The sequence below is a fragment of the Protopterus annectens genome, chromosome 11.part0 (assembly GCF_019279795.1).
Source record: "Protopterus annectens isolate FY-2018-M chromosome 11.part0, PAN1.0, whole genome shotgun sequence".
Classification (NCBI taxonomy): domain Eukaryota; kingdom Metazoa; phylum Chordata; order Ceratodontiformes; family Protopteridae; genus Protopterus; species Protopterus annectens.
Window position 1 is genome coordinate 1140337688 of NC_056745.1, and position 23720 is coordinate 1140361407.

The following is a 23720-nucleotide window of genomic DNA, read 5'->3' on the forward strand; positions in this document are numbered from 1 at the left end:
TAATCAGGCCGACTGAGGGCAACCTGCCAGCAGATTACCCAAATGTAATGACTGCAACAGTGAATACACTCGAACATCTACATTTATGGTAAGTGTACACAACTGTACTTTGTCAGTAGTACACACACACACTGCACCCATCACAGACAGTTGAAAATAGACACATAGACACACACATATGCTGAGGCACTTAAGTGTAACCTTCCTAAACTCCAAAGACCTCCTAGATGAAATACACATAAAAAAACACCATCAGCAACCCCAAATGTACTCTTTCAAAACAGCACCCACATCAGCACATACAGCCACATTTCATGGAGCCTCTACTTCTAAGCCCATAAGGCAAACCACCACAGAGTCAAACATTCTAGTTATTGGAAACTCCATTGTGAAACACACTGATGTCCCTCTCACCAGGCTGATTAAGGAACAAATATGGTCAGTTGCTTATCAGGGGCCAGGATCCACCACATTATGCATGCAGTCTGGTCACTAGACCACAATTACCAGTATGACTCAGTCATAGGCCATGTGGGTGTAAATGACCTGAGACATACCTCCCTGAAGTATATAAAGAGAGACATCATAGAGCTCTTGGAATGTGTGTCCCAGGCTGGTATAAGCCTAGCATTGAGCAGCATTTTACCTTCTCCAAAGATGATGCCACAATATGAACAGAAGATGACTGACTGTAATAATTGCCTTAGTTTCTGGTGTCATTCTAAGGGGGTGCAATATTTTTTAGCATGGAAGAAGATGGTCAACAGACTACTCTGCTTTGCCAGGGATGGTTTGCACCTCTCCCCTCTTGGCTTTCAGTTATTAGCTAAAACACTATCCTCCCCCATAGTGCCTTTTTAAGCAATGCCAAACTGAAAGTACTTCAGACATAACAAATCAAAACCAAGAAAATCTAAAAGTATTACTGCTCAGTGCCAGGAGTCTTAACAAAAAACTCCACTCTCTAGAAGCTCTCTTCACCCTAGAGAATGCTGATGTCTGTGTGGTCACTTAAACATAGTTTAAAGCCAGGGAGAACACACCAACAGTGCAAGGTTATAATGCATTCCACACATTTAGACCAGCTACTACACAAACAGGGGCTAAAAGTGGAGTTGTCTTGATTTCCTTTAAAAATAAATATACCTCAAAGCTGGTCAAACAGGGCAATGCACTTGAGTTCTGTATGTTCAAATCACCATAGGCAAAATCCAATACCACCTCCTTGCAAACTTATGTCCCACTCTGTGACCCAGGAAACACATTCCATGTATTTAAACTTATTGAAGACTCTCACCATCCAACCCAGTACCATATTCATGGACAACTTTAATTACCCCACTATTAACTGGGAATCATATATGACACCAAACATATAGGCACAGAAATTCCTAGATTTTGTAAAAAGATAAACTCCCTTTACCAGATTGTCAGTACAACAACAAGAGGTACAATCACTGGATCCATTTGGAGTGCTGCAACCCCCCCCCCCCAAGTGTAATATCATCTCTGGTAAGGTCAGACCACGAAATGGTTTACTGTGAAGTAAAAATAAAACATGGAACCCCAGCTAACCCTGCAGTATTCAGAAACTATTCAAAGGTTAACTTCTGAATATTAAGTGATAACCTGATAAAATGTCAAGCCTCAGTTAACCCTGAGAACACTTCTACCTACGCAGAACTGTTCACAGAAACCTTATACAAGCATGTTAATAAATGCATAGAGGCAGCTGCACCCACCAGGAAGAAGTACAGAACTAACTCAAAAAACTATGGGGGAGGACAGTGTTTTAGCTTATATTTGAAAGCCTAGAAGGGAGAGGTGCAGACCATCCCTGGCAAAGCAGAGTTGTGTAAGAGAAGGAAATCATGGCAAAAATTAGGAGTTGCAGCACCCAGTAGGATAAAAGCACTCTCATCAAACTAAACAAACAACTCAGAAGACAAAGTCTTAAAGTCTATCAAAGCCAAATTTGAGGTTAATTTGTCCTCCTAGGCCAAGGACAACCTCAAGGCATTCTTCAGCTATGTCCGCAACCTCAAAGGTAATACATAGTTGTGTGTAGAGCTCATTGTAAATGGAACCACCTATATTCAGCCAGAAGATTAGAAAAAAAATACTGGCTGAGAAATTCAGCTTCAAGGTTACCTTCTCTTCCCATCAACCTTCCCTCAGGAAATAACATCAAGTATAACTCCCCCTGTTATCACTAGAAAACAGGTCCTTAATGTTCTCTCTAAGGCCAAGAACACTTCATCAGTGGGCCCAGACAGTATCCCTGGATGCCTTCTAAGTAGCATGAAACATGATCTGTCAGGCCGTCTGGAATTGCTGTTTAACTGTAGCCTCCAAACAGGCTTTGTGCCTCATGAATGGAGAACAGTAACAGTCATCCCTTTGCACAAGGGTGGGCCATCAACAGACCTGGAAACTACAGATCCATAAGTCTCATATGCAAAGCCATGGAGAGAATTATGGAAAGGATCAGTAACATAGGAAACTTCCAGAAAATGTGCAGATGATTGCAAATTAGGAGCTGTCATTGAGTCACCCACCGACACAAATGTTCTCCAGGAAGAGCTGATACAGACAAATAACTGGTGCCAGAGCCATGGTCTAAAACTAAATGCCAAGGAATGCATAATAGTACCATTCAGGAAGTCCATTCACCCCAAGTAACTATCATATTGACAACACACCCCTAAGAGATGACCCAGTAGTCAGGGACTTGGGGGCACACACAGACGATAATCTAGCCTTTGACCATCACATGTCTACAGTAGTGAGGAAATCATTTTATGTTGTGCAACTTATAAACAGAGGTATGGCATCTAGGTCCAAGGAAGTCATTGTTCCACTGTATTTGGCATTCATCAGACCTGTCATTACTATTTACCTTAAAAACAAATGAAGGTTTATCACCAAGCTTACTACAAATAGTTTCATTCCCTTTAAAAAGTGTTCCAATTTAATTATACAGTAGTTTTTATTTTCTCAAATCCATCAGTAAATGGTAACATAAAACTTTGTTTTCCACTAAATCAGTTTCATTAGCTGTGTTAACTTCCAAACTACCTGAACTAGTCCCCTCCTCCAGTAAAGGTGAAGAGAAGGAAGATCTGTGGTCACTGACATAATCAAATATGTTTTCAGCCAGTTTCAAGGGGTGTTTCCTATCGCTTAGCATTTTTTCAGATGGTCTAATTCCACTTGAAAATGTGGTATCATTTGAGATCATAAGGGACAATCTAATGACTTACCCTTTAACCAAGCTCTTTTTTTTGTTTAAAAGGATGGTTCCTATGGAAATGTAGATATGAATTGCTGAAGTTAGGCTTCCTGTAAGTAGAAGAAAAATCATTCTCTTTGTTAGATAGCAACACATCTAAATAATTAACTTATTTTTTTTTTTTTGTGATGTGTAAAGTTTAATTTCAAAAAGCCACTTGTTTCAGATAAAAGATGGCTGCCATTCTGTAAACACTGCTGACCTGCAGCTCCTCAATAAACCTGAGAAAAATCTGTAACCTGAGTCGATACCAAGAGGTTTGAACATCAAATTAAAGTCAAAAAAGATGCATCTACACTTAACTAATGTATAACCAGGAAAAAAAGTGGAAAAAAAAGTATTTATCTATCAGGATTCCAAGTGATTAGCTAGCTCTGAAGAGAGAAATAAACAAAGGACTGTCTGCATTCTTCATTTTACCTGTCAGCTTGGGGAAAGGAAAATGTCACAAGAAGGAAAAAGCATGGAAACAACTACTACCAAAACAAAGCTGTCGGAATTACAGTCACCAGTAAAGGATGGGAGTGCGAAAAAACAAAAAATTACTAGACAGCAGGAACAACAGAAACCAGAGACTAGATCTAAAACTGATCAGCCACTGAACATGGACGATATCAAACCTGCTTTATTGCCTATACAAGAAGCTTTAAAGGACCTGACTGCTCAAATACAAACTTTTGGAGTTTTGTCCATTCTCTGCAGCAACTGATTACATAAAACAGAGGCTAGAATTTCAGAAACCGAGGACAAAATAGACTTGCTGGAGAAGAAAACAAAGGTACATGATGTGGAGTTACAAGCCATGCAAAGCAAACTTATTGATTTAGAAGCGAGGTCTAGAAGAAATAATATTATTATTAGAGGGATCCCTGAAAACATTCAGTATGCAGAGTTAATACCAACTATAACACAAATACTTGAAGTTTTGTTAAATGATGCTGATGGAGTGAAACAAATTGTTATCGAAAGGGCACACAGAGCACTGAGAGAGGTACAAGCTTCTAATATGCCTAGACCTGTATATGCTAAGATATTGAACTTTCAAGATGTTAGCAAAATACTTTTTACTGCAAAAAAGAATGGTGGCTTTGTTATGTGGAGAAATAGTAAAATATTTCTGGCTCAGGATTTACCACTGCAAGTAAGGCAAGCTAGGCAGTCTTTATCTGCATACTGTAAATTTCTGATTGACAAGCATATTAAATTCCAGATGAAATATCCTAATGTGCTTACATTTATGGTGGATGGGATTAAATATTCTGTTTCTACTAAAAACGAGGCAAAGGGAGTGTTTCTGAAGGTTTTTAAAGTTTTACCTGCGTCAGAGGGCTGAAAGAAACTTCCGTTGAGACTGGCATGCTCCTGAGGTCAGATCCAATATCTACTATACTTCGAGGCTTAGGTAATCCTTTGTTCCCTGCTTAAGTCGTTTAGGCCTCTGCAAAAGCAATAAAACTGTTTGTTTGCGATAATCCGAGGGTCTGCTGGCCGTTTTCTGAACTTTTATGACCTCTACGAACTTTTTTCGTCGAGTGGTAAACAGGAAATCTCTTGAATGCAGCTGAGAGTGTGGATTTCGATGTAACACTTCCTGTGGTCCGGCTACGAAAGCGGTCCCCCATTGCGAGTATTACTGATGGTTTCCTGGTTTGAGGAGCTGAAAAGAACTGACATAATGTGTTAATGTTTTTTTTAACAAGGAAATAACATTAGAATATGTACGTGAAGCATATAATAACATCTGTTTTTCCTGTTTTTTTTTCCTTATGCTTATAGTGTTGAACCAAATTATATTTTTATAATATCTGCAGTGGGTGCAAGGTATAGCACTATATATATGAATATAAATAGGTAAATAGTGGCTATTGGGTGGTGTTAATCAGACAACTAATGTCAGTATAGTTAGGAACTAAAGTATGCAATTGCAAAACTTTGATAATTGATAGTTGCAGGCACTGTGTATGGTACAGAATTATAATGTGGGATGCATTTATTTTTTTCTGTCTGTGTTTTTTTTTTGTTTTGTTTTCTTTTTTCTTTCTTTCTCTCTCTCAATAAAAGTGGTATATAAATAATGATTGTACCAAAAGAGGTATTTGGGGTAGGTATAAGTAGCTAGTTAATATATTAAAATGTTTTCTTTAAATGGTAATAATACCTTATAATAGAGATTTGCTTAATTAATAGTTGGAACATAAGCTGTAGAGCAATAGCAGTGTTTGTTAGGGAATGTTTAGTTTAGACTTTGTAGTAGCTAAGTTAGAATATATAGGTTGTAAGTTTAGGAAATGTTTTAAGTTTTATTACATGAAGCTTTTAAATATGTTTGTGTTTCTAACCTTGTTCATGTTTTTTTACATACCAGACCTATATAAGTCCTGGTCCAGGGGTAAAGTGGGTAGGCACTGGCTGGGGACGGGATGTAGGAAATGCTTCCAGATTATGTTTAGTATGCAGTTAATACATATCCATTGGATAATTTCCCTTTTATACTATTATTGGATAATTAGACCTGTCAATGTGGGAATTAGACTCATGGAACGTTAAAGGGCTCCAGAACTTGAAGAAGAGGAAGCTGTTACTACACATATTGCTACAGGACAAAGCACTGTTTGCATTTTTACAAGAAACACACTTGTTAAATGATCAGTGGGATGATATTAGGAAAAAGAACTGGATTAGAGCGGTAGTGGCATCAGAAGGTAAGACAAACAGTGCTGGAGTAGCTATAATTATTAAAACTCAATACAAAGACAAGATTTTAGACTCTAAAGTGGATCAAAATGGGCGATGGTGTTATGTTATTTTATCGGATAATGCGTTTGAAAACCTTTTACTTTTGAATATATATGCACCATGTAATGGCCAACAAAGTTTCATAACATCATTATATCCAATCTTAACACAGTATGATGGTTATTATTTTATTGTGGGTGGGGATTGGAATACCTATCAAAATCCAAAGTTGGATAGGTCTTGTCCACAAAGAGCATTTAATAAGCAGGCCGGGATAGCATTAAATGACTTCAAGGAAGATTTTCAATTATATGACCCCTTTTGTTATGCACATAATATTAATAATGCAATTAAGTATACCTTCTATTCACCATGCCACAAAATGTGGTCTAGGATAGATTTTTTCTTGATATCCAAAGCATTAATTAATTTGGAACCAGTAGTGGTTATACATAATCGATATCTATCGGATCACTCAAAAATTTTGTTAAGGTTTTCTAAAGATTTAAAAGATACAAGAATGCATAGAGGTTATAATTGGTCGCTTAATCCGAATCTGTTAAATAAAAAGGATATAATAGATGGAATTGTAAAATATCTGAAAGGTTTAACAGATAGGATGAAGCTTCAGGAACATACTCCTGATATTGAATGGGCAGCAGCTAAATCTCAAATTAGAGGATTTCTTTTGCAAAAAGCCTCATATTATAAGAAAAGGCAAAACAATGATATTCAAAAATTAGAAACAAAAGTGAAGCTACTTGAGAAAGAACTGATTCAGAATTTTAATGCTCAAACAGAGAAGGAAATGTTGAAATGTCAAAGGGATCTCTTCTTGCTGCATAATAGTAGAGTAACACTTCAGGAGCATAGGTGTTTAGTGAAATATGCCAATAATGTTCAAATACCATCAAAAGCATTGGCAAGGATTATAAATCAATCGAAAATAACAGTACATATTTCGGAAATACAATGCAATGACACGGGGTATTCTAAAACTGAGGATATTATTGATATTTTTGAAAAAATCTATACCAAGGTTTATGAGGGTCAAATTGATAGGTCTATACATAAACAGAATAAAAGATTCTTGCAAAAAATAAATTTTCCAAAATTAGAAGAGAGTCTGCAAGGTGATCTGATTAAACCTATATCTTCAGAGGAAATAGTATATGTAATTCAACATATGAAAGTACATAAGTCACCAGGTCCTGATGGTTTGACAGTTGAATTTTATAAAGAGTTTGCTGATAGTTTTGGTAAAATATTGTCTCATGTATTTAACTACATAATCAGAAATAAAATTAGTGACCCTCACCTTAATGCGTCAAAAACAATCTTTATACATAAAGCTAATTCAGACCCCCAAAGTCCAGATAATTACAGGCCAATAGCATTAATAAATGTGGATATGAAAATTCTCACTACCATTATAGCATGTAGATTAAAAAAGACTATGATCTATTTCATTTCTAAGGAAGAGGCTGTATTTATGGCAACTAGACAAACTAGTGATAACACACTTACACTACATAATATGATGATGTATGCTAAACAAAACAACTCTAATATTTATGCCCTTATAATAGATGCTCAGAAAGCATTTGATAGAGTGGATATAAACTTTTTGTTTGATGTGTTGCCTTATTTCAATATGCCACAGGAATTTATTCAGATACTACAAATATTATATAGTAATCCGTATACTACGTTATATATTAATAGGAGTTATTCTAAAAGAATACAGATTAAAAATGGTACACGGCAGGGTTGCCCTTTGTCCCCATTATTGTTTAACCTTTATTTAGAACCTCTATTTTTATATATTAAGCAAAATTTGTATCATAATGCACCAATACTTTATAGGAATAAATTAGTAATGTCGGCATTTGCTGATGATCTTATTATTTATTGTACAACCCCAGTTTCTGATAGTGAAAAAATATTAAATGTTATAAACGAATTTTCAGAAGTCTCTAATTACAAAATTAATTTGGAGAAAACTAGTATTTTCCCATTAAGAACCCCTAAACCTTTTTCATTAATGTCCCTGTTGGGGAAGATATCATGTAAAGAAAATATCAAATTTTTGGGTATTAGCTTCTCTACGGATAATAAGAACTTTTATAGTAATAATATTAAACGAGTATGGGAACTAATAGTAGCTGATTGTGGCAGATGGAGGAATTTAAGACTACCGGTATTGGCAAAAGTATCAATAGTGAAAATGAATATATTACCACGAATGTTATATATTTTTAGGTCTGCTCAAGTATCAGTTACAAAGACAGTTTTTAAACAAATTCATAAAGATCTAGCTAAATTTATTTGGGAGCCAAAGAAAACTAGAATATCGTATGAGAAATTAATGACCCCGAAGAGTAGAGGAGGACTTGAGTTACCGAATTTTGAAGTATACTATTTAATTGTGAACGCCAACAGGTGTTTAAGAATTGCTAATTACGAGGCAATTAGTACAAAGTGGATACCAACCTGGGTGGTCTTGAATTACAAGCATATTCTAGATCGAACATAAATCCTAAAGCTTTACCCTTTTGGATAAAACTAGTTTGATAAAGTATGGGATTATGGACCACTTAAAAACATATGTGTCATCTTTGCAAAATTTATTCCAATCAGTAGACTTGTTGCAATATATGATGGTTTTTCAGCCTTTCCATAGGAATCCCAATTTTAAACTAAATAATCAGTTGGTTGATCTTAGTAAATTCCCATTAATAGTTAATTTGACTCTGATTGATGTTTTTAATAAATTTCATTTATCGGCTTCGCAAGTTAGGCAGGAATTGAATCTTCCTAAGAGTTATATGGTTGTCATGAGACAAATCAAAGAACTTGCTCTGAGTCATTTTGAAAACTTTAAACCGGTAGTTGGAATTGTGGATAAATGCTCTGAATTGTGGCAGGCTCTCCAACAGGAGGTCAAATTTATAACAACAACAAATAAATTAATTAAAGATTTAAAATTCCAGGATAAAATTCTGTTGCCAGGGTATTGGGTAAACAAAATGACAGTAGCAGATAATCAGGTATTAAAAGCAATTGATTTAACAATAAAATCGGTCTCTTTTCAAAAGTTGATGTATACGCAGTTGATGATTTGGAATAATGCTTATTATACTCGTCTTAGGTTACATAAATTTAATCCTAGGAATTCTCCAACTTGTCCATATTGCACAAATCAAACGGCGGATCTTCATATGTTCTGGAGCTGCAAGTGTATATATAAACTTTGGAACTCTCTTAGAACACAACTACAAAAGATTGGGTTATCAAAGTTCAACGTTATCATGGGAATTTATGATTCTACATGTTCCTCCAAGAGAGCTCTCTAGGTCACAAACTATAATATGTATGAATATTTTTTTGCTGATGAAGTTATATATAGCTACAAATTGGTTAGAACCAGATAAGACATCATGGGATAATTTCAAGCTTGTGGCTATAAAGCATATATTAGCACATAAATTACTCCTGAAGCAAAGTAACAAAAATATTAATAACCCGAAAATATGGGAAAAGGTTTTTAACATTATATTAGCATAATACTGTTATTAGGAATATATTAAAGTTTGGATGTATATGTGGAGGAAACAAGGTTTTGAAAATATGTATGATATGTATGGACGCAAAGTACTTCTACAAATGTTTTGGCTTTGTTTTTCTTCCCTGGTGTCTTCTTTTTTGGAATAATGACGATTTTTATATGGAAGCATTTCATGTAGATATTGTATATAGTTTTGATAGTAATAGTAGTGAATTATGTGTGTGATTTTATTGTATTTTGAAAATATATATCAATAAAAATTTATTATGGAAAAAAAAAAGCCACTTGTTTCCAAATAGGTGATAAAGTCTTCCACTTTGTCATTTGGTAGCCCACAGTTTAAAGGCAGGGTTTCTCTTAAAACTAATGCATCTTTCCTTCCAAAGGTAGCATCCAAGATGGACTTGAATCAATCTATACATTTACCTGTATTTTTCCCCCGATTCTCAAACCGAGAGGAGTACATCTTGTACATGCTAGATGTTCATCATCAACTCAGGTTTTGTCTTCATTAGACAAAATGGTTGAGGAAATCTGATCAACTGTTTATTGCTTTCTCAGAAACAAAACTTGTTAGAATTGTTGCCAAAGTTACACTGTCACGATGGTCATCAGACTGCATTTCATTTGTATATAATAAGAAGGGCTTGCCATTACAATCCAAACCAAAGGCTTATTCAGCAAGGGCAATAGCCACTTTAATGTCTTTTTAAAGAGACTTCCCATCAATGACATTTGTGCATTAGCAAGTTGGTCCATGGTCCACACCTTTGTGTCTCATTATAAACTGGATGTACAATCCAGGTCTCGATCTTCCTTTGGCACCTCCATCCTCAGTAATGTCCTTCCTTGATACCACAAAGAAAGACAGCTTGGGAATCTGTCCTATATGTTGAATCAGATGAAAATGGACAACACTGGATACGAAAGTTATGTACTTACCATAATGAAAGATCCATATCTTCTGATTTTCATCCATTTCATCTTCTCTCCTGTTCCCATAACAAATTAACACATGGCTTTGAGATGATCAGGTGGTTGGTATGTCTGTGAATAGTCCTCTCTGACTCTGACTGTTTCCCTATCTCCTCTGTTCTTGGTTTTTACATTTTAATATATGATCATAATTAAGTCTTTTTGTACTGTAAGGAGCAAACTCGTTTTGAGGTACTAGGGTGGAGTTCAGGGAATTATGAGTAAGAGAGGATTCAGCCCTGAAACCGTGGAAACTTCAAAATCTGAGCCAATAATGCATATGTTGAACCGGATGAAAATCAGACAACATGGATCTATTGTTATGGTAAGTATATAACTTTTGTTTCTCGCAATTTTCGAAGTTTATAAGAACCGTATTTAAAATCTGTCTGATTTTGGGCCTGTGATCCTCCATTATTTTTGTTTTTGTTCAGAATTCTCCTACAACAGGGTTGCCACCCCTTTAACTTGTTTGTAGAACTCCCCCTCATAGTACATAGTTATTTTTTAGTACTAGAGCAATAATATCTACTACTAGTTGAACTTCAGCCAGATGTAGAAATAACGTCATGAAAGTAAGTAATCCCTAGATGTCCTTCATGGATGCATCTGCAGTCATAACAAATGGGTTGTCCTGTCGTCAGGCAGCCCTTCGGTCGGCCGGATTTTTAGTACTAGAGCAATAATATCTACTACTAGTTGAACTTCAGCCAGATGTAGAAATAACGTCATGAAAGTAAGTAATCCCTAGTTCTCGAGGGATGCATGAAAACAAATCAACCATGTCAGTGGTCAAAGAACTAATATACTAGTCAAACAAGGTATCATTCAAATGTCGCAAAAAGTCTATAGAATCCTTTAAAATATTACTTGTATTCCCAAACATTGTTTTTAATTTTCTGTCAAAAAAAATGCTAAAGGATGTGCCGTGGAGCTTTGAGCAGATACTGTAGGTCTAAATGGGGATTTTTTTTTTTTTTTTTTTTTTTTTTTTTACATATTGTTGCACTTTTTGAATGCTAAATATAGTAGGGACCTTTGGAGCAGACATTTTCAAAAATACAAATAAATCATAATCTGTTCTGTGCTGTGCCAAACAGTTCTCCAGAAATAAATCTATTTTTCTGTCGGAAATATTCACTTTGTTCCTGGGCACCAAAGAACAAGTCCAAACATCCTGTAACAAATTAAACCTAACTGAGGAATATACCTTACTGTTGAAAATGACAGTGCCACCACCCTTGTCATAAATCTCAGTCTCATCATTACTCAGTAGTAGAAAAAGTTCTCTCTCTTTACTGGAGAGTTTACAACCAAAACAATGCTTCGAAACCTTAGCATATTCATAAATATTGGTTTCACTAGCCTTCTGAAATTAAAGGGTGCAATGGGGGATTAAAACAACTTTTTCTACAAAATTCAACTACAGAATGAGATTTACACTGATTGTTAGCTCCAAATAAAATAGCAAAATTAAGTTTCCTAGTGTATTATTTAAACTCAGTCATAATGCCTGTAACGTCAAAAAGTCCTTGATGGAACAAAAGTGAATCCGAGAACAGAGAAAAATTTACAGGTGTAAGAACAATGTCACTGTAGCTGAAAATATTGTAATCCAAACAGGTATTCAAAATGCCATCACACTCAGATTGTATAGTTTACAAAATCTCCTGTATTTACCTCCCTCACTTTTCTTTCCTCTGTAGCTGGATGTGGTTGCAAGGTAGCTTGTCACTGATTTTGAATCCCATCTGTAATAATACTGTTGAGGGGGATAGAAGATAACCCCATTGTTATTTCTGCTGGCTAGTCATTCGAACATGTGAGGGGAAACTTCTAAAGGGAATTCTTCCCCTGCCTGAAAATCTCCGGGTTTAAAATGAACATTGCTAATTTCATTCTGTCTGGTATTACGTCCAGTCTTATAGGTGTCAATATCAGCCACTGAAACAACTGTTTGAGAATAAGCCTTTTTGTTCTCGTATTGTTTGGCACCTTTTTTTTTTTTTTTTTTAAACTTACCAGTCTTTCTACTCGCAGCTTACCATACTGATGATCAATATTAGAGAACAGAGATCGCTACTACTGCTTGTAAGAAGGGTGCAACTATTTTTTTTTTTTATTTTTAGATCCAAGTCACAAACTTTACCCTTTAAAGTCTGCATTTGATACTCGTTGTTACTTACCAACAACCATGTAGTTTCCAACCCATGTCTTTCAGACATTTTAAAAAAATCATCGTAGAAAGGTGAATCGACTGTAATCCCATTTAGGAAATGTAGAAGTTCGTAACACCTGAGGAAGTATCTCCAGTCTCAAACATTGCTCAAAATAACTGTTTTCTCTTTGCAAGGACCGAAAGTATTATACCAGACAGGGAAGTGTAGGAAGGCTAGGTCTGAAGAAGCATTATATGCGAAAGCGCTTACCTCTTACATGTTACAATAAATGTTTTAAGAAAGAGTTTTTATGCTGCCTTGGTCACTCTATCAGTCATTTGTTGGAGTTTCCACTTTTTATTTATTTGATCGAGCGTTCGTTCTGTGGATTATTGCTGACTATTTTGTGTTTTGTAACATTTACCCTTTGTTCTGATGAAGACTTGTGTGTTTGAGGATGAAAACACAACATTTGGATTAAAAACTTTAAAATTTTTTGATCTTTCCTTGGCTGGTTCCTGTTTCACTGCACTTATTGTAATTATTAGCTGTTTGTGCGGTACTGTCCTGGATTTTGATTTTTTGTATATTTATCTGGATGCATTTATACATCTAAATATTTTTGATAGTTTAGTTCCTTCTTTGCTTTGTCTTATACTAAGCACCCTGGTAAGTAGGTTGGGTGTTGGTTGCTTCCATTGTCTTAAGGTGAACTTACCTTTTTAGGAGTCCTGAGAGCTGAAACAGAGGTTTGTGCACACTTGTTAGTATCTTCTTTTCGTTCAAAAGGAACTGGAGATGGCATGGCTTGCTCTCCCCGTACAGCTGAGTTTTGGCTGACTTTCTCATAGGAATGGGACATCTTGTGCCTGGTTTGTGTGTTTGCTAGAAGAAGATATCTGAGTTCCATGTATAATGAATACACTACAACAGTGATGCTATTCAAACGTACCCTAACACAACTGTAATTTGCTGACATACATTTTAGGCTTGCCTTGCTTTATAGATTTCCTTTTAAAATTGCCCACAGCACTTGCCTTTTGAAAACAGTGTGCTGAGATGAATGTAAGGCAAAGTGATTTATGCTACGGTTGTTCACTAACATCTGGTGTAATCACCCCAATTTAAGCTGAGCTAGATGGTAAAATTTTGTCTCCTATAATAAAATGTTTCAAAGTCCTTCATATTACCACCCTAGATCCCTCTCAGATATTGTTTGAACTTTTAAGTTATATTGACAGCTGAGAATCTCTAAATGTTCTAGTTTATGAATACTCAGGCTTTCTCACAGTAATCCTAATTATAGAAAACTCCTCGAATCTCTTGTAGGAACCAGAAGAGTACTTTGGGCCTCCTCTTTAATGGGCACGTGCTGCACTGTGACACAACCCGTCGTATTTATTTAACATAGTCAGTATTTGACTTGATATGCTATACTTTGCTATTGGCATGCAATAAAATGTGCATATTCATTGACTTATATCTTGTTACATTTAGCCTAAACTTGCATAAATACAATACTAGGTACTTAATGTTTTAACCCTGATTTTCAGATGTGCTTGTGCTTCTGCTTAAACAGGCCCAACCCTTCCTAGGGAGGCTGGTCTTGTTATTTAAGAAACAGTGAATGTAGTTTTTCATGAAGTACGTAGGTTCTGCAAGATAACTTTGTCACCATCTTTTCAGCCATATCCGAGTATTGCCCTGCTCTGTTTAAACTTTTTCAGTGCACTGCAGATCTTCTCTAGGCTTTTCTTCACATTACTGCACGCCACAATGCGTCCTACATATTCAACAAGCCAAAATCCTTAAGTTACTGCAGAACAGCATGCTAGCCTGATTCTTGGGTCAGAACTGCCAGAGCCATTGTAATCTCCACCTTCTTATTCAAACCTTTCTGGTGTCTAGTAGCTGACACAGAGGATTAAAGCTGTGAGCTGTCATCAAGCTACTTCCTATGGTACAGCATTTGATTCCCTCAGGCTTCACTTGCTTATTGTTTGACCTTGACAAATTCACTTAACCAGACTGTATTGAGACAGTAAGGAATTTGGACTAGGCTCATTCATTAATGGTTTCCTGAACCGCGTGCCTAGTAACTACCAGTGAACCAGTGGTTATAATTTCACCACTTAAACTTTTCACAAAATCCTTTTATTTCTTTACAGTTCCTAGCATCAGTGCTGTCACACTAATTATACTTACTCCTTCCCTCACTATGCCAATCTTAAGTATGGACTTTCTACTAACTCTCTTGATGTGATGTCTGCATGTTTATAAACAAGTGTCACTGCTGCACATTCCAACCCCACTGACCTGTTTCTTTAAAGACTGAATTGGTACATATAGGAAATGTATGGTTGCAGGAACACCTGCTGTCTAGTTTACAACATTTTTGCGTGTGTACATGTTTTTACAGTTAATGAAGTACAGTTGCTGTTAACATTTGTTGTGAATATTTTTGGACTTGTCTAGCTAGATCTGACCATTCCCCCAGACATCCAGCAGCTATAACATTAACACATACCACATACTCCAGTGTCTGCATCTTTTGATCTTAGTAGGCACCAAAACCCAAATCCCTAACCTTTTCTTTTAATTCCAGTTTTCTCCCCCTGCCTGCCACTCATCATCCCTGCACAGTCAGTTGCCCCATTCATTCCCCCATTACAATGGGCAAGGGTTGAGATGGCGGTAGCTATTAGGAGTGGCTTGGGATTTATTTCTATGCCCTTGTCCTGTATACCCACCAGTGACCTCCAGTGGGTGGGGCAGTGGGCATCATTGCTAGACCACTCCTCATTTCCACAGGGGACTGACAACAGCAGGATTGTCTCACCTATCCACAGGAGGCACAATGCAGTTGCTTCCCAGTCTTTACCATGGAAATCAACTCACTCGTGTGTGCCCCTGTATGTGCACTTCCCCCTTGAGATGGGCACACTGCATTCTCCCTTCCTGCATATTTAATCACCTGAGCCAATACTCTCATGTTGCCTGGGCTGTTTTATCACCCTACACCATGAGCACAGGCATAGGTCGTAACTTTAAAGATATTGTTTTGCAGTATTTTCTGAGCAGAATAGCTTGTGTGGAACAAAACCCTATTTTTGCTGGTCAGTACAAAAGATAGACAGCAATAGCAATCTAAAAAGCAGTATATCTGTTAAAATGGAAACTGTCAAATCACTCAGTAGCTTCTGTCATAAAAACCTGAAAGACCAGCATAGAACCATTTGTTTCACTTGCAGGAACTGCAATAATTTTTAATAGAATGAACTGATAACCAAACAAAAAGACACTGGTAGAAATACCAGTTCAAAACAAATCTAACCATAAGCCTTAGTTTTAAAATGGTATTTCTCAGTCACTTAATACACAGTTGAATTATGCTGTTGATACTGTCAGCTAAACATGTTAAGAGGTTGTTTATGTGCTGCATTACCTTTCATTATGAAAATGGTGATGGGGAGGGTCATTCTGATGGTAGGGTAGCCCCTTCTGCCAGTCAGGAACCGCAGCCTGTCTATCTTGCAGTTACAAAAGTCCATCTCTCAGACATCTGTAAAGCGACTACATGAAAGAATGCTCAATCATATATCAAGGGGTTTTCTGTAAACATCCAGTTCATGATAGAAGTCCAATTTGGTACAGTTCTACCGTGTATTTCCTGATGTATTTACTTCTCTTTTCCTCCATTGTTGTATCATTTGTCATCTGCATGTGTATTTCTAGTGGAAAATATATAATTTGAGTGAAATGCATGCCAGTGTAATGTGGAAGTTCATTGCTGCAAAATGCTGAATGCACTGTGTCTTGTAACACTGGGTTTTTTCCTCTGGCTCTCCAGTTGCATACTGTATGAACTGGACCAGGTAAGTTAATAGATCAGAGCTTCTGTGCTGCCCTGAAAGATGCATTTATATTTTAATGCTGTCATATCTGGTTAAAATACATTTCCATATTAGTGTATTCCCTTTCACCTCTCCCTCCAAATGTATGAAGCCTGCCACAAGTCTGTTTTTTTCCCCTGCTGGTTATGGATCTGAGATCTATATGAATATAGGTTCTGAACATGGTTGTGTAACCTTCAATGCCAGTACATTCTTGTTACCAAGATTTATACTGGTATTGCTCAAGTGTAGGTTATGACACAAGGAGTACTACAGGTGAACAATCGTTAACTATGGATGGCAAACCAGTGTCAGATATTGCAAGATCAAGGAAAAAAGTGACAAAAGGAATTTCTCATGGTCTGATTTAATTTGTGTTCAGAAAGTCACATTTATAAATATCTGATGCAGATTGCAACTGATGACAAGCCAACAGTACTCTGTGTACAGTGACCGGATGTAGCTGTTTTTTCAGTGCAGTGACTTGATATAGCTTTTTTTGGCATTTGGCTGTCATCAGCTTAGCAGCAAGGGGTTTGCTAAATGGCAGCCTTCAAATTCAAGACTACTGTCATGTATTTGCTGGTCAGTATGGCTGCAAGCAGCTGTGGAGTAACCATGACATCTCATCAAGTGCAGAAGAGTGCCTCATCTTAATGACAATGACCATCTCTGCCTGTCTATCCCCAAGGTGAGAATCTGAGGCTTGCATCCATGTCCTTATTTGGACAGCAGAATCGCATTGGTGTTAAATCATCTTTCTGGAGCGATGCAGACTGTGTTAATTTACATTTATTCAATATGACTAAAAAGAACTCTGGGAAGCGTGTCTTTGTTTCAGCTAGCACAAAAAAACTGGAATATTTTAATTATTTGTTTGATTTAAAGTCATGTTCCTCTTAACAAATAATTGATCCCATTTTGTTTCAGGTACTTGGAGAGATGTGTCAACAAGGCTACAATGATGCACTTAGATTCCTTAAAGAAAACAGTAAGCTTTCTTTTAATGTGCATTTTCAAACAATACCTAACTGTGATTGTTTTCTGACTTTTTGACAGGCTGTCTGTGTTTTCATTGAGTTCCATTTACCATTTTCAATGTTACTAAAAACTAAGAAAGTCTTAATTGTCAAATGGGCTAATTTAATGTTTCGGTAAGAACCAGAAAAGATAAGCTAGGTGTGGGAAATTTTAATTTGTTTTACCATAAAGTTTTGATTTTTAACAAATGTCAGTCTTATTTAGGCAGAGTATGCTGGAAGATGCTTGATAAACTTTTGTCAGAGGGGGATCATAAATTATGCCTTGCATGTCCACTTTTTTATAGAGTATGTGCAACTTAAAGAAAAAATAAAATCAGAGGCATTTCAAGCTTCTGTGTTATTTGGTATGAGTGGATATTATGTTACACTAAAATTGCTTCTGTGGGTCCCATCAGCTGTATTGCTGAACAGATTGAAATATCAAGCCCTAAAGTACCAGAGGCAGAACATGTTTAGTGTAACCAAAATTTGCAGAATACTGAAACACTAGAGTTACTTTTGCAGTGCATTTTGCAGTTTCATCTTTTACTATAAATAGCAGTATTGATACTTTTTGGTTTCAAGGAAATACAGCAAGTGGCACACAGCAGATATATTGTGCTGCTAGAGCTTGCTCTTAATGGTGATATTTTTGCAGTGCGGAAGCATACTGATTCTGGCCATTCATCTCCCAAGGAGGCAAATATTTTAAGTCCCTTGGTAAATGTCATGTCATGGAGCAGAGCACCCCCCCAAGGCTGATTCTTATGTTATTTTTGCAGTCTAAAAGTGAGCTTGGAGAACTCTGCACTGTGCCAGGCTCCCTGCAGGCAGGCGTTTCAAAACTTTGTCCCGATTTGGTAAATTTGTTTTACTCTGCTATATTATTTTTAAAGGAATAACTGCTTGTCTGTATTGTCTCTGTTCTTGTCCTTGTTAGTGGATTCGTCACCAGAGAAGCTTATATAGCTCTGTGATTCTAGGGTCAGAAATTCTATGGAAAAAGACCTGTAGTACATCATTTTAAGGTTTTATTTTTTTCTCACTGAACCTGTTATTTATTTATAGCATTCGTAATGGAAAATGTCCAAATGGGAAATCCCATATTCATTGAAGTCCTATTTGGGGGGGGGGGGGGGGCTCCAGATGTTTTCATTGCAATACAGTATGATCACTTATAAAATAAATAAATCCGACTGATCACATATAAAGTAAATAAATCTGACTAAAGATAGTTATAGTGTTAGTAAAAGTATAAAGGTATAAATTGAAGCTATTGACATTTTAACAAAGCATGTACCATACATAAAGTAATGGGACAAAAGAGCAGTAACAGATGTTCATCATTTTGATCACTTTAGCAGTAGTCTCCACTATGTGCGTTTTATCAGTACATACTAAGTTCCGTTACAAGCTCAGTAGTGTCATCTGAAGTTGAAACAGAAGGGAAAATGGGACAAGTAAGATCACTGTAGAATGTACCCTAGTGGGTCTTCTGAATATTAAAAGGTTGTTACACTACAGTTGCAAATCATATACCGTGTGAAAATTTTATCAGGAATGTGCTGTAGATTGTGAAGACATTTTTACCAGAATTTATCTTCAGCTGCTGGATGTCTGGAGTTACCAGGTTAATTTATTTTTGAATTTTGAAACTGAATCTAATGTGTCATTGGAGGACCCAAATTCACACTGGGATTTTCTACTTATAATAAAGACAAGGAAGAGCCGTTAGATGACCGTGGAAGCTTATGACTGAAGCAGAAGTGTTTTATGGATAGTTAATGACCGAGTTGTAACCATTAAAGGATTCTCAGGTTTGAGAGTTGATGCATGCATTCAACCATAGTAGCCTTTGATAGACCTTTCTACTCTGATATGCTGTTAGCTAAAGCGTATGTTGCAGAGGCAGTGGTAATCCAACAAGGAGATGTGCAGAGTACGGAAAGGATGGTACTAAGTATAAATGTGTTGTGTTTACCAGTCAAGCCTAATTAGTGAGGAACCTCTTAGCTTTGTATAATCTTCACATTTTCTGACTGGCCTTGCTTTAGACATGTAGCACCCATCTACAGTTAGCTTGTGCTCCATTATCTGAAGTCAAGCAGACTATCAAAATATGAACAGGTAGTGTCCTCTACCACACAGCAGAAATCCTTCCGTGAACATGCAAGAAAGGCAAAGGTGAAAACAGAAACTAATATAATGTGTATTATGCCGGACCAAAGAAGACTGAAGTGACTTTAGGGTCAGCTGAATTGTTCAGGATCAGAAATGTTTGTACTGAACCAGTGGGTAACTTGTCAGGGCATCCCAGATCCAGATAGAAATATCCTTGAAGTGGAGGGTGCTTCTTCATGATGGAAAACAAAGTAAACTAAGTGGCTTGAAAAAAGCAACAGTGACTGAAGATGCCAATAATGTGGAGCCAATATGTTTATCAATGGTGGGTACATACTCTAAAAATTTCAATACACCTGTTGGTATTGTTCCCAAGGCTTGTTTAGTGGCTAGAAGTTTCAAGGACCAAGATGCTTTGGAGCTTTCAAAATTTTGCATGTTCCTCAGGCTCATTAAAATTGCTTATAAATGTTTATCAAAAGTGGTAGAAATGACACTGTATGGATATCAGTTCACCTTTCTCAGAGTGCACTGCATGTGATGGAACGGTGGGGAAAAATGTAATTGTGTATTGTCAGGTGTTTTGCTTTACTGGTCCAGTAAAGCCCGAAGTACCAAGCTTAAAATGAGCAGAGGGAAAATAATAGTATGATAGGTACAACCCACTGTCTTAAAATGACATAATAAAGATGATACATGTGATACTTACCATTTTAATAATATTATTTGGCAGGCCTTAGAATGCTTTGTATCATCAGTGATTTCCCAGCTAATCCCCCCAATTCCGATTTCATGAAAGGTGCTTTTTGCTTCATTGGCTATAGAATTTAGTTCTTCTGTTGATTCTGCATTTCTGCAACATTAAAACCATGTTCAAAACTTCTACAGACAGCACAGAGGATTAAGGCTATGAGGTGATAATGAACTGCCTTCTGTATTCTGAGGTTTTGATTGTCAGCTTCCATTCGCCTACTGTGTGACTGAGCAAGTCACTTAACTGGACAATGTTACAGGGCAATTGTGAAGACCGGGCTAGGTTCCTCAGTGGCCTCCTGGACTGCACACATTTACATTTATTGTTTCTTTATATTCTTTTGAATATAAAATATATTTTTTATTTATTTATTTTTATATTTAAAATATTTTGAGTGTGTTGAGCAGATGGAAAGAGTACTTTGAGGGGTTGATGAATGAAGAGAATGAGAGGGAGAGAAGGTTGGATGATATGCGGATAGTGAATCATGAAGTGCAGTGGATTAGCAAGGAGGAAGTAGTGGTAGCTATGAAGAGGATGAAGAATGGAAAGGCTGTTGGTCCAGATGACATACCTGTGGAAGCATGGAGGTGTTTAGGTGAAATGGCAGTGGAGTTTTTAACTAGATTGTTTAATGAAATCTTGGAAAGTGAGAGGATGCCTGAGGAATGGAGGAAAAGTGTTTTGGTACTGATTTTTAAGAATAAGAGTGATGTGCAGAGATGTAGTAACTGCAGAGGGATTAAATTAATCAGTCACATCATGAAGTTATGGGAAGGAGTAGTGGAAGCTAGGTTAAGAAGGGAGGTGATGATTAGTGATCAGCAGTATGGTTTCATGCCAGGAAAGAGCACTACAGATGCAATGTTAGCTTTGAGAGTGTTGATGGAGAAGTACAGAGAATGTCAGAAGGAGTTGCATTGTGTCTTTGTGGATTTAGAGAAATCATATGAAAAGGTGCCTAGAGAGGAGTTGTGGTATTGTATGAGGAAGTCAGGAGTGTCAGAGAAGTATGTAAGAGTGGTACAGGATATGTACAAGGGTAGCGTGACAGCGGTGAGGTCTGCGGTGGGAGTGACTGATGTGTTTAAGGTAGAGATGGGATTACATCAAGGTTCAGCTCTGAGCCCTTTCTTATTTGTAATGGTGATGGACAGGTTGACAGACGAGATCAGACAGGAGTCCCCGTGGACTATGATGTTTGTAGATGACATTGTGATCTGTAGTGAGAGTAGAGAATGGGTAGAGGAGACCCTGGAGAGGTGGAGATATGCTCTAAAGAGAAGAGGAATGAAGGTCAGCAGGACTTAAACAGAATATATGTGTGTGAATGAGAGGGAGGATAGAGGAATGGTGAGGATGCAGGGAGTAGAGGTGGCGAAGGTGGATGAGTTTAAATACTTGGGATCAACAGTTCAGATCAACAATGGTGAGTATGGAAGAGAGGTGAAGAAGAGAGTACAGGCAGGATGGAGTGGGTGGAGAAGAGCGTCAGGAGTGATTTGTGACAGACGAGTACCAGTAAGAGTGAAAGGAAAGGTCTACAAGAGGGTAGTGAGACCAGCTATGTTATATGGGTTGGAGACAGTGGCATTGATAAAAAGGCAGGAGTCAGAGCTTGACGTGGCAGAGTTGAAGATGTTAAGATTTGCACTGGGTGTGATGAGGATGGACAGGATTAGGAATAAATATATTAGAGGGTCAGCCCAGGTTGGAAGGTTTGGAGACAAAGCCAGAGAGGCAAGATTATGTTGGTTTGGACATGTGCTGAGGAGGGATGCAGAGTATATTGGGAAGAAGATGCTAAGGATGAAGCTGCCAGGTAACAGGAAAAGAGAAAGGCCTAAGATAAGGTTTATGGATGTGGTGAGAGAGGACATGCAGGTGGTCGGTGTGATAGAGCAAGATGCAGAGGACAGGAAGACATGGAAACAGTTGATCTGCTGTGGTGACCCCTGACGGGAGCAGCCGAAAGAAGAAGAAGAAAGAAGTTTCTTTATATTCTTTTGTTGTGTTAATGTCTTGCTATGTTTACAGCTAGTCATTTTGTTTTATTCAGTGTTTTTCCTGGCTTAACATGAAAGTGGTCCCTAGAGATCAGCTTTCTACCCTGCTTAACAAATTCAGATTGAATAATAAATAAAGTACCTGTGAAACTGTTCCCATCCTGTCCGTGTAGGTCCCATTCCAGATGGATGCTTCCCTTACTAAACCAGATGTTGTCCAACTGAAGAGAAAACGGGTTAATGTTTTTGGGTTGTAAAACAAGCATACTTGTAACGTTGATTTTAATTTTTCATGTAGCATACATCATTACCACTGTACAGAACATTTCTGAAGTAAACATAATGTAAGAGAAACTGACTCCAGAACAAGTGGTCCTGGAGTTGTACCTTCTGAGGGAAGATGCCATTTTTAAAGCTAGTTGTGTTTAATAATTCATCACTTGGAAATCTTCCTGTTAAAACAATGAAATGATGACCCTAGCCACACCTTTAAGAAGATAAGGAACATTTTCCCCTTTCTGCAGTCAGTCAGAATGAATCAGGAGAAGGGTACACAGTGACGAGAAACTCTCTTCATAGAAGATTGAACTTATATACAGTATTTCTTACAACTCTGTTTTCTGAGTTCTGTTCAGGTAATGCTTGTAGATGCCCCCATCATGTGTCATTAATAATTCTTCATTGCTGAATGTTAGCAAGTTCAATAAACTTGTCTCAGAAAACAAATTGCACCTACAAATGAGGAACATAAAGCTACTTCACTCTGAGAAGATTAATCAAGTCCTGTGGTCAGCAGCAGAGATTATTAGCAGGTCATCCCTTCTATTAAAAGCACTGAAAGTGGAAAAATTTCACTTCAGTTTAAAAAAAGTTATTACTTTTGGAATAATACATTATTTTTTAATTGTATAGTTTCTAAAACCCGGCTATTTTAGCATCATTCTGCTAGCCCTTTAGTATGTCTCTGTCTGTCCCTCTCGGTGTTTGTCCTCCTGTCAGTCTCTTTCAGAGCTAATAGCTCCATGGTATGCAGGGGCAGGGAGAAAGGTTTAGCCACTGACTTTTTACAATTTGGACTAGTTTTCAGCATTTGCTGTCTGTAGTTTGTAGAGAATGTCTTAAAACAGAACTTCTGTCCTTCTAGTGTATTTGTATTGTATGTTTACTTCCCACTGCATATGTAACACTGATTTT

At 37.1% G+C, this 23720-nt stretch overlaps 1 protein-coding gene across 1 annotated transcript in view; it reads left to right on the forward strand.

The window, feature by feature from the left end:
- LOC122815742 (patatin-like phospholipase domain-containing protein 2) overlaps positions 1 to 23720 on the forward strand; it is a 680367-nt gene that overhangs the window by 451023 nt on the left and 205624 nt on the right. Inside the window, exon 5 of the mRNA XM_044088494.1 lies at positions 17554 to 17614. Within this exon, the coding sequence (XP_043944429.1) occupies positions 17554 to 17614 (61 nt within the window). The remainder of the gene's footprint in view (positions 1 to 17553; positions 17615 to 23720) is intronic.